The sequence below is a fragment of the Osmerus mordax genome, chromosome 7 (genome assembly GCF_038355195.1).
Source record: "Osmerus mordax isolate fOsmMor3 chromosome 7, fOsmMor3.pri, whole genome shotgun sequence".
NCBI classification, from domain to species: domain Eukaryota; kingdom Metazoa; phylum Chordata; class Actinopteri; order Osmeriformes; family Osmeridae; genus Osmerus; species Osmerus mordax.
The window spans coordinates 6,739,954-6,752,035 of record NC_090056.1 but is presented as its reverse complement, the minus strand read 5'-3'; the positions used below and the strand labels follow the sequence as shown (position 1 = coordinate 6,752,035).

General features: G+C 42.7%; 1 protein-coding gene across 3 annotated transcripts; it reads left to right on the top strand.

Moving 5' to 3' along the window:
• Positions 1–2,561: 2,561 nt before the first annotated feature.
• zgc:153867 (uncharacterized protein LOC337226 homolog) lies at positions 2,562–9,803 on the top strand. Of its 3 annotated transcripts, none has more exons than XM_067239440.1 (6): positions 2,562–2,738; positions 4,714–4,741; positions 6,563–6,706; positions 7,283–7,456; positions 7,758–7,835; positions 9,122–9,803. In XM_067239440.1, exons 1-6 carry the CDS (start codon positions 2,562–2,564, stop codon positions 9,148–9,150), a joined length of 630 nt encoding a protein of 209 aa, XP_067095541.1. In that variant the 3' UTR covers positions 9,151–9,803. The 3 variants fall into 3 exon arrangements, with proteins under 3 accessions (XP_067095541.1, XP_067095540.1, XP_067095542.1); XM_067239439.1 differs by lacking the exon at positions 4,714–4,741 and adding an exon at positions 4,494–4,521; XM_067239441.1 differs by lacking the exons at positions 2,562–2,738; positions 4,714–4,741 and adding exons at positions 3,956–4,009; positions 4,494–4,521.
• Positions 9,804–12,082: the final 2,279 nt, after the last annotated feature.

Sequence of the window (12,082 nt, the reverse complement as noted above, 5' to 3'; positions counted from 1 at the left end):
TAATTTATTCCATAGCAAACTTTAAAAAGTGGGTAAAAAAGGTTTGGTTCCACACTCAAAATGTTGTTTGTTTGCCCTAGGAATAAAAGATTGTGTTGGGAACAACTGCATTTCTGACAAAAATGTGCTTTTGGAGTTATCTTGGTCAAGTCCATGCGCTTAGCTTATATTATAATGAGCATTATCATTGTTTCGTTGTTCAAGCGGATTTTGAAAACGTGAGGGACTGCAAGTAGCTAATCCTTTTAGCTGTTTGAAATGATGGTGTTCCCTCGGCAGACGCATTCATTCTAAGAACTCAGCTGGGGCCCGCATGGGACCACATGCCACATCATACTGATGAGAAATCTGATATTTTGAATAATTGAATAAAGGTCTGCCTACATTTCGGGTTGTGTTTAGAAATGCATTATTTAACACCATTTGTGTTTCTTAACGGCATGCATAACTTGTAGCTATTTGTATTCCGTGTTTAGCACAGACCTGTCCCCATTGGACAACCGTTTTTCTTAATTTTCGAACATCTCTTGTTTTCGATCTGCTAAAAAGCGACAGAAGTACCGTTGGTCTCGCAGCAAGGGTCTTATGTCTGTATTGTTCTGACGCTCGCGACACATAAACGGCGATTTTAAGGCCCATTGAGCGCGCGATGGATGTTGCCTAAAATCCATTGAGGGGTGGAGTGCATCGATTAGTCCATTCGAAGACCGGGTGCAATAGTACCTCAAGTTGTAAATCTTTGGGTGAATGTCTGAGCTGTTCTACTTAGGGCTTAAAGTAACCAAGGCATATAATTAATTAAATTTCTTGACAAAAAATCACAAAAAAATCACACCAAAAACCGTTTCTCAGGTCTTCATTCATGTGGATTAGCCTATTTACTTAGATCATGCGGTATACATCGGCATTTAGTCAATAATTGAATTATGAAAGTATTTCTATGCAAAATAATAAGCATAGGTAATTATTTGAATCAAAATGCAATCCAAAATTTTAGTTTTCTTTTCATAGCATTCTCATGCCCATATAGCAATCGACCTATGGTGATCTACTGGAGTGGAGTTGCTATTAATCTGATATATTCCTACGATCTATGGAAATACAATTATAACACAATAGACAATGTATGTGTTTGTGAAAAACTGAACATGTAGTGTCCGTCTTGGGTAGCCTATACAATTGGGTTGTTTCAATAGCCTATCGATTGAACAATATTGACATCTAGTGGTACAATTAAGCAGTCGCACGAAGCATCTAAAGACAATGGGAACAGAATAGTAAATACATAGGTGGAAAGGCTTTGGCTTTGTATGGGAAATAACATGATTCAGTTCCACTGATGTCTTGCCTATTATACTAGAAACAAGTCTGAGTTTTAATTCAAGAATCATTGAGATCCAAACGCCCATCTCAGACATGTAACACAACAGTCAATGTAGTAGGCCTATTGTCAATCAACTAAGCCCCCCAGGAAAAAAGAAAACAGCACTATACACTATACACTATACACAAACATTAGTAACAAATAATATGCTCATATGTCCTAATGTGTGTGTACAGCATATTTCAAATTCCAATCATTTATTTCAAAATATTTCATTGGAGGGCAGATTTTTACATTACTTGACTCCAAATCATCAGCATTTGTATTGAGAGATTGCACAGATGGCTGGAAGTCTTTGCATGAATCATTCTCACAGTCCAACTTGAACTTCCGCTGTGTAAAATAAATGGATAGCATCTTAATATGGTAGAAATCTATGGATGGTGTGTCATACCCCCACACCATAGAATACTGTACTCCCTGTGTGCGAGTGTGAGAGAGAGAACGAGAGCAAAAGAGAGGGAGGAGTGACTAATTTGGCAACAGAAAGAAGTGCAGGCACAGAGAGACAGAGAGAAAGAGAGAGAAAATCTGGGGAATAAAGATGGAAAGGACATCTATTATTCTAGAATCAGAAAATAGACCCATCTATTATTAGCTATATGGCTACCAAGCCTTGTTCTTACAGCAGGAGACAAGTATAATTAGTGAATCCTCACACAGAATATGATCTAAGATAAGTGTATTGATGATATAACACTTGAATACTGAGCTCCCAGTCCTGCTTGCTGGTTCACCCACACATGCGTACCTTTCTGACCCACATAAAAGCATGTGCTTGGAGCCCCACAGCTTCTCTTGTGAGCTGCCCCCCCCCCCCCCCTCCCCATGCTCGTGTCCCTCTCATCTCCCCTCCTACACGATCACTCATCCACTCTCTTCCACACATCTACCTCTCTCCCTGATTCACCTGCCAGTCCCCCAGGCAAGTCTCTCTCTCTCTTCCGCTCTCTCTCCCTCTCTCTCTCCCTCTCTCTCTCCCTCTCTCTCTTCCGCTCTCTCTTCCGCTCTCTCTCTCTCTCTCTCTCTCTCTCTCTCTCTCTCTCTCTCTCTCTCTTCCTAGGACGCACACATCTGACACACTTGTGCTCGCGCAGCTTTGTGACTGCGCTTCTCGTCATCAGCCCAGGGAAAGGAGAGGACGTGCTCATTTTAGTCTGGTACCCGGACTATAGGAATGGCCCCTAAAAGAGAACCGTCCATAAAGAAGACTCCCTCACCGGGGTCACAGCCCAGACTGGGGCCACCGTTCCCCTGCCTCCCTGCGGCCCCTGCAGCTGTGAAAACCGCCCCAGAGCAGAAGCCTCGGATGCTGCGTCCCTCCGACACTCCGTTTGACCCCAGCACCATGGAGGTATGTGGAACTGGAGCAGCACCAATTTGGTGCCCAGCAGTGCCAAAGCTAATTTGGGGAAAACATGAATTATTGTTTTAACATTTCCTGTTATTAGTGCGATTATGTTGGTATCTCTAAAGAGCTGTATGACTTAGAGTCAGCTAAAAATAGTTGAATACTCCTGGGGTAAGAGACTAACTCCCAGCCAGAGGCATATGATAGTCGAGAGACAGACGATTTGCGAGCTGTTTTCTTTTTACCTAGTTGAAGTAAATGTTGTACAGTTACAGTAGGCAATGTATGTAAATGCTAGCACACTCCACACTCTATAAATCATGACAGACTTCAATTAATTTTTCCTCAAGCATAAGCAACATCTTTCTGAGACTAATTAGGCTACATCAAGTCAACAGCAGTGTCAATCTGGTAGGAAGATGAGAAAGAGGAAAGGAAATAAGGCCACTGATGAGATTGAGGCTGTCAGTGACCTCCTCAGGGAAAAGGCCTACTTTTTGTGCCCAATTCTCTTTCAGAGACATACAGTAGAATTGGCCCTAGATTTTTTTTTCTACTCACAAATTAATAGTAGTTTTGGTTAAAAGACAATTCACTTCAGGCCTATAGCCTTTTCAAATCAAATAACCTGAGACACAGTCAAACAGGCTATGAATGATTTAATTTAATATGATTTCACCCAAATTTGCTCGACATTGTTGTGTGTAATGTGAGAAGTAGCTTTGCTTTCATCAACAGAACATGCTTTGTATGTTTTATGTTTTAGGTTCAAGTAAGTCTTCTGCATGTGCTGTCTTACATCAGATAAAAGGAAACATTGCAAGTCAACACAGATCAATGTATGCAGTCTTAAACCAGTTCCACTTCCTGGTGGCCATGTTCTATCATGCGGCATATCTGATTCATTTGGACAGACCCATTAAATATATCGAAGTATATATACATATTTGATTTGAATATGTAACTATTTTGTATTAATATGCACAAGACAATACTAATTTAGTGTTTTCTTGGTCAGTCTTAATCGCGCACAAATCAAGATCTATGTTCCACCTTTCTATCGTTCCGTGGTGTTGAAACGATTTAATTTGATTTAATACAAAAAGGTATTATTCGGGATACCCTGATGTTATAAACGAGTGTAACCAATCGCATCCAGTGTACAGCAATGACGCGCTCAGTAGCACTGCAAGCGGGGTTCTCCCTTGACATTGCTAAACATTCACATTCCTGGAGCTGCCGACGGACCAGACACATCAGCCGACACAGCAATGGTGGGCTATGTACAGTAGTTGTTCCATAGGGAGCTATGCAATCATGTGTAATTCAAATGGATACTTTCTAGCCAACTATGTAACTTTTTTAAAGTCAGGAACTAGTTAGTCGATTCAATGTCATCTGAGCAGATAAGTCCGAGTTGATGGCCATGGCTAACGATTAGCCGACTGCTAGCTAACATTAGTGTGCCCTACGTTGTTTAATTTAGCTTGTTCTAGGCGAACATAAAGTTGAAAGTTATTTCAACCGACTTGTTCACAAATTAATAGTTTTGTTTTAAAATGTTTTAGCACTAGCCAATTCAAAGTACATATTTGCTAGGTAGTTCATTTGGTTATCCAATGACTAGCTGTCCAGGGGAGATTAGCTTAGTAGCTAGGTAGCATTGCTATTTTGCAAACTTTATAACATGCCATGGGTCAAAATGTAGATAGCTAGCAAGTCATGTAATTTAATGATAGCTGATCTTTTTTTGAACAGTCTGACTTCTCAGAAGATCAAATTATTGGTGAGTGATCCAGTACACCAGCTAGCTCCTAGCATTCACTTTGCATGCTTTCATTCCTGCCACCTTTGCTTTTTTGCTTTTCTATTCCTCCTCTGTCCTACCTGCCACTTCTTAGTTGTATCTATCTGTTGACCCCTGTTCTTTCCTTACTATTTCTATCAATTTCCACATGCAACTGCTTGTGCTTTCCAGATTGAATTTAACCTGGATCAAATACATGGTAAGTTGTTGCTGATGGACCATCACACTGGGCTGTTAAGCCCTGGGCGTGGAGTGTTTCTTGGTGTGTTTATAGCTACTAGTAAAGGATAACCCGTCAGTATGTTGACGGTTGTGGTTCAGTCTTGGTCTGGCCACTATTCCGTGTACTTTCTAGGATAAACATAGTTTAGTCCGATTATTTAGCCATAATGCTTGTCATCTTAGTTTTTGCATGGAATTGCATGGTATTGATACTCTAACTGAATGAAGTTGACATCATCAGTGAAGCTGAAAGTGAAGTTTGTTTTAGTTTATAATCTGCTGTTGACTACAGCTTGGAATTAAAAGTTGCCGAATAACAAGTGTGGTTGCAGGTATTGTCTGGTTTAAACGTAGGCCAAGGCTGCTCATGTTCACTGTTCTGTAGCACTTAACCCAAGAGCCTTTCACTTCAAAGTCATTGCATACACTCCTTCTCATGGTCATCTATCACAAAGTTTGCATGGTATCTTACTCATGAGTCATCTCAAGTTGAGTGTTCCCTTTTTTGGTGTGTGGAAGTCAGCGAGATGTCTCGTCTGCCCTCCAGTTTGTTTAATCAGTAGTTGACATAATACAGCTGTATTCACCCTCCCCTTTCCTATCCAATACCAAATATGGTGAGGGAAACCACTCACTGGCCAGAGGGGAAGGAGGCACATTCCTGAGAACAGGAAAAGCTCCGCTCCACAACAGTGGGCAGGGCTTTTTTCTTCTTCTTTTGTCTTTCTTTTTTTGGAGGGGGAATGTTTGCTGTTTAAAAAGAGGAGTATCCCAAGTTATTCTGAGATTCAAAGGGGAAGATCAGAAGGTTTTTTGTCCTGTTTTACCCTCGGGCACTGTGGCGACGTCTTTCTTTGATGATTGGCAAATGTAGTTAACTGGAATGGCTTCTTGGCAGACTAAACCACAGTATGCTGGTTAGAAGCATTTCTTTCCAATATTGAATTATGTTGTTCCACTGTATCACTGCTTGATACCTGAGACCTGATGCCTCCCTCATGGGTTAAGGTAACCACCCCCTATTACACTCCCTATTATACCGGCCTATTTCACGCCATCAAATATTGATATGCGGAAAGACTACATTTTCAAAGAGATATTTGAGCAGGCCTATTTGTGATGAAAATTTTGGTTTGGGGTTTCAGGGACTATAAGTAATTAGCATCACAGGCTACCTCGTAGCTCTTCTTATTCTATTAACAAGGAAGTATATGCGGTGGGTTAGACATCATGTGATGGTCTACCTGCCGTTGTGGACTGGAAGTAGTCCAGCAAAGTCATTCGTTATTCTCTTCTGTGAATGGATGTCATTGAGATGGCAGGTTTGTGCAGGTTGGGTTCCCAAGTAAATGTCATCGTGCTCAGGTTTTCGTCAGTCCCAGCCTGTGGCCACAACCTCATTTGACCAGAACAAAAGGGTGCAATTATCTGGAGCACACGTAACATGGTATGGCTAGCCACCCGGAGTGAGCATCCAACCTCTCGTTTGACCTTCTGAGGGGCCATCATCTTCTGAAGGGCGACAAAGGTTAATGAGTAGAATAAACAACAGCATGTTATGGCAACGATAGTGTAGTTTGACTAATTTACTCCTTTGTTTCTTGTTCTTCTGTGGCACAGTTATCTTGTGTGCTTTCTGTATGTGTGTAACGTGTCCTTTGAACTTTCTTTTCATACTACCTGTTTTCCATTTCCCCTCAATCACACATCTACCCTGTACAATCTCCTCTCTCTCTCTCCCCCAAATTTTCTTTATTCCGTTCTTGCACTTACCTCTCTCCCCCTGCCTCGTGTGCAGAGTTCAAGGAGGCCTTCCTGCTGTTTGACCGAACGGGTGATGGCAAGATCAGCTACAGTCAGTGTGGAGACGTCATGCGGGCCCTGGGTCAGAACCCGGTCAACGCCGAAGTGCTCAAGGTCCTGGGCAACCCCAAAGCTGAGGGTGAGACACACAGGATGGGTTGGACTCAGTCTTATTACGTTCTCAACAATTACACATATAGTTTCAATTGTGAGGAAGATCATGTTCTCAGTGCCACTGCGCTCAACAAGACAGTCCAAACAAACTTAACAGGCCTCGTGCTGTCACCTCCCATCCCCAAAGAGAGGCGTGAAATTTGTGAGTGTTTGGCCTACAAACTTAAAATATATATATGACCTGACAATGTTCTGTGATGTCACAGAATGCTTGGCTTTGCCAGTCTTCAATTCCCCCATTACATATTCAATGTGGAACACACACACACACACAGACATGGCAACATTAGAGAACAGATTTCCCAACTTTACATCTGTTCAAGACCTAACATGCGTCAATGCAGTGTCTGTGCTTGTGGCACCTGGCAACAGGCCTGAACAAGCAGCACTTTCTCCCTGTGAGATGTACGGATCTGTAAACGGAATGTTTTCTACAGCCCGGATCAGGACGGATGCCCGTGAGGCACATGGACTGCTCTCTTACCTGTTCGTCTTACCTTGCGGATTCTGTCACCTGAACGTTTTTTTTTCTCCATCCCAGAGATGAACCACAAGATGCTGGACTTTGAGCAGTTCCTGCCCATGCTCCAGGCCATCGCTAAGAACAAGGACCAGGGCTCCTTCGAGGACTTTGTGGAGGGCCTGCGCGTCTTCGACAAGGAGGGCAACGGCACGGTGATGGGAGCAGAGCTACGCCACGTCCTCACCACGCTAGGTGGGTCACCCTCTGTTACCTAGGCTACAAACACTGGGTAATGGGCTCTGCTTCACTGCCATATTCTCCATCACTCCCTGTATACATTCGAGAACCGTTGAAAATATCCTACACGTTAACATGGATTTCTAGAAGCATGTGTTTTCCAGTACATTGATAACGTACTTGACTGCCTTCGAATATCCGTTTAATAAAGGCATACGGTGTTCTGTTCCATACTCATAGCAACTAGTCATAAATAATTGATGGTGTCCTTGTAATGAGCTGTTCTTAAATGGGCTGTGCTTGCGTCGGGCTCCAGGGGAGAAGATGACCGAGGAGGAGGTGGAGACACTGCTGGCGGGCCACGAGGACGCTAACGGCTGCATCAATTACGAAGGTGAGACGGATACGACGAACAAAGTGATGGGAGGAAGAGGATGTGGCGGTGCTAATCAGGTTAAAGGGGTGTTCGATGTGTGGCCACATGAAACCCTTCGCTTGCCTCTGATGAGACCGCAGGTAATGGGCTTGACCTGGCGACATCGCAGTCCCCCTCCGAGGGGGGCGGGTCTCAAAGGACCAATGAGACATGTTTGTTTATCACCAGACTGTGGAGGCGAGCTATCTTGGTGTGGAAATGAGAGAACTGGAAGTGATTTGTTTCTTTTTTCAACTTGTACTTTTTTTTTTTTTAAGATACTGGCCACCCATATAGCTTAGGTGTTAGTCACATTTTACAGATACGAACCGCTCTTCACCATAAACCACTCATTCACCAAACGGCAATCACGTAAATCTCTTGTTTTGTTTGGAAAAGTCAGACCACGAAAAGATCAGAGGTTTCTCAAACAGTCGAACGTTTAAGTCAGCACAGTGGGGAAAGCCTGGCGTGGTCTCGAGGGTTTTGTCTACAGGCCTCGACTCATGGTAGCTCTAGACTCTCCTCTTCCTGTTCCTCTTCCTCTGGCTGTGGCATCATGTGTTGTGCATGTGTCAGGAGCTGACAGACGTGCAGGCGAGGGACCGGCCTTCTCACTGCAGCAGAGTCACCCAGCTCACGACCAGCACCACTGGAGATGACTTGTGTCCCACAATGCCATGTTCTCGTTTCATTACTCGTCGCCAGGAGATTGTCTCGAAGAGTCCCTGAAAAGTGATGGTTGAAGCAGTTTGATGCCAACAGTTGATCATTTTGGCTTGGTGTTTTTTGGGGGGGTTTGTTTGGTCTAATCCCTAGGCTCTAGGCTCTTACTGTCATTCTTTGCCTCACTGTGTCTTCCTGCCTCTTTTTCTCTGTCTCTCGCTCTCTCTCTCTCTCTCTCTCTCTCATCTGCTTATTTCTGAAATGTGTAGCCCCCCGACCGTTCCTCCCTTTACGAGATAAGAACCTAGCAAACGCATGCAGGAGGACGGCTTCCCTAACCCACTCTTGAAATCTTTGACCCGACGAGGCCAAAATCTATTCAGCTTTTCCTGAGTAGGCCATAAGAGATGATCTGTGGAGGCCCCTCCTCTCAGTCCCCCTGCCCTCCTTCCACACTGCAGAGGGAGGCCTCAGCCGTCCAGTATAGCATCTCAGCAGTCCTCTGGGAAGCTGTGCGCCGGTCTAGATTCTGTCACCTGTGAGTGGTTTCTGATGTCGTCTCTTTCTCTCCCCCCTCCCTCTTCCTCTCTCTGGCGCAGAACTCGTCCGGATGGTCATGAGCGGATGAAGATGAAGAGCGTTCCTCACCTTTTTGTTTTCGTTTCATTGTGTTCTTTTTGTATTATTATTGTTATATTTGTTTTTTTCCTTTCTTATTCTCCAGCCCTAACAGTTTCTGTAACATACTTCCACTCCTTTTAGAATGAGCTTTTGCATTCTATCACCCTTATTGTTTTTATTATTATTATAATTATCTTCGCTTGTCTTTTTATTTTCTGAAGTGCCTTTACATTCCCTAGTCATTGACACCATGACGAATGGCCGCGATCCAACCACAAGACCAACTTGCATGTAACTAGAGGCTTAGATGTTGCCGGAGTAGTCTGCAATAACATTCCCACAATGCAGCACTTAGACTACCTGTCCTCAGAGTAAGATATTAAAAAGAAAATAATCTTATCGATGCAATACATCCATAGTTGTGACAGTGTGTGTGTGTGTCATGCGGGAGAGTGTTGTGACTGCAGTCGGCGAGGACTTTGCTTTGGCTGGGATCCCCCCCCCTCCCTCCTTCACTTCCAGAGCTATGCAGTTCAACAATATTGGTAACCATGAAATCATGAAGCAGTGAAATGCAACGGTTCAGCTGGTTTACCATGTTCATATTCTTCCCCTTTATTTGTCGCTGTGTTCCAAATAAACGATTTTCTGAGAAGTCAAGCTGCTGGTCGGTGATGTTTTTTTTCCCCCCTGTTTAAAATCATGGTAGGATATGACAAGACTTGACTCCTCGTATTCCACATATTTTGTAATATTGGCAGTGGTCAAACATGGAATGATTGCATGTGGTATTTAATTTAATTTGGAACATTTGAATTAAATTTGAAGTCCAGGGAAGTGTCATTGTCATTTTAAATCCGTACAATGGTCTTCCAAAATAGAACAGAAGAGGGCAGTGTTGATGCAGAAACCACTGGCTATGTAAGCTCTTCAAGACACAGCGAAGACTGAAGTCTGAACTATATTTTTTCGAACTAGGAGTTGGTTGGTGACTTCCAGTGCCCATCACATATTCCACAGCTCATCATTTGATCTTTGATCAGTCAACGGTATCCTGATGGTATTCTTTGGGGGAATCTATGGCATGATATATTATATTCTACCTCAAGAAACTCCACCTATATCATGAAAGCTTAGTCTGTTGATTAGGTATGATCATATATTAAATTTACTTGTCTATACCATAAGCGTTTCACGTGAACTTTGTCCTTGATTCCAGCTGTACGGTACAGTGGTACTTGGTGTGTCCTGGGTGTGACAACGTGCTAGGATATCACCTATAGAATCTTGTGTTGCTCAGTCCAACTCATCACCACTCCCTGACCTTTTCCTCATTCTGCTCACAACCAGGGAGAACTATTTCCCCTCATTAAGCCCTACAGCTCTGACTGTGTGTGAGAAAGAGAGAAGGCCAAGGTAAGGTATCACAGTCCAGTGGCAAATGGGTTGCCCACTAATTACTGTGTGTGTGTGTGTCTGTCTGTGTCTGTGTGTTCGATGGAAGTGAAGTCTATTGATTATTTTAATCTGCCTATTTGTGAGTCTGTGATCCTCGTGGCTGCGCATTCGGCATGGGAATCGCTAATGGGCCTCAGTGCAACCTGCCTCAGTCCTCTCCTCGTCCAATTAAACTTTCAACTGGAATCTGCGAGGAGGAGGGGAGGAAGGGGGGTGGACAAACCGCAGTCCCCCCCACCCGAACCCAAAGGCAAAAGATTCACTAGAGCCTTTAGGGCCTGAGCGCTGTTAGCTTTCCCCTTTAATTAAAGGTCCCCCTCCATCATTAAGTCAACAGTACAGGTGGCACCGTTCAATAGCTACGATGTGGTTTTCAGAAAGGAAATATCCCCACCTGCACTGTTGATCTATTTAAATGAAATCAGTGTCAAACAAAATGCATAATTATGTCATTAGAAACAGGTAAACACTTTTAAAAGCATTTTTTATGAATCTGTGCTGTAGTCTTGAAATATTATATCAAATATTATGTAATATTTGAGATAATGTATGTGGTATTGTTATGTATTTACTGTAGTAAAATTCCATAGTTTTACTGATTCCAGTCCCAGCTCCAGAGCTAACGCAACATACTGAAAAGGGTTGATCAAGTCCAGAAACATTGGGAATAATTTTAAATGACTGTACAGTCAAAATGCAACACAAACTGAAATCAAAATAACCAGGAAAATGTGAAGTGTATTTTCTCAAAACATGAATAATTTCTGAGGCTGAAAATATGTACGAAATAAATATCACTTTGAAGCTTGGTGGGTGGCAGATGACAGTAGTGGTCTACATTGTATAAAACATCTTTATAATTTGATGAAGATGTACTGGATTTAGGATGTTTGGTATGTTATCAGCACAGAGATATATATCATTGATTCCTTGGTAAAGGAATATGGAGGAATGTGGATCGGAAATCCATGTTGTAGTGTCCAAACTGTAGCAACATGTTTCCAATTCTACACACACACAGGGCCGTGCGTGATCAAATGAATTGAACAACGGGACTTAACATTAATCACATGCTGTTTGTCTGTGTGTGTGTGTGCGTGTGTGTGTGCGTGTGTGTGTCGGGGGGTGGCTTATATGTTGTCTTCCAACCCCATAGCGGATCAATAAATGATTATCTGACTTCCATTCCAAACCAAACATTAAGTAAATGTTAACAATGATGTTATAGTAATTTTAATAGTACTTTTTAATCCATTTCAGATATCCCATCTGGAGTTTACAAAGCAGGTTTTCATACAGATGTCCTTTGATTTAGTCTGAATATTGCATGTATCTGGGCAGGATGTTAGTTATATGCTGTATGTACATTTCCTATTTGGCAAAAGTGATAAACACTATATTGTATATTGAGTTTTGTACATCCCCCTGATATCCACATACACACACAAGTTATTTTGTTTTTGGTAGAGGCTTGGTCAAAT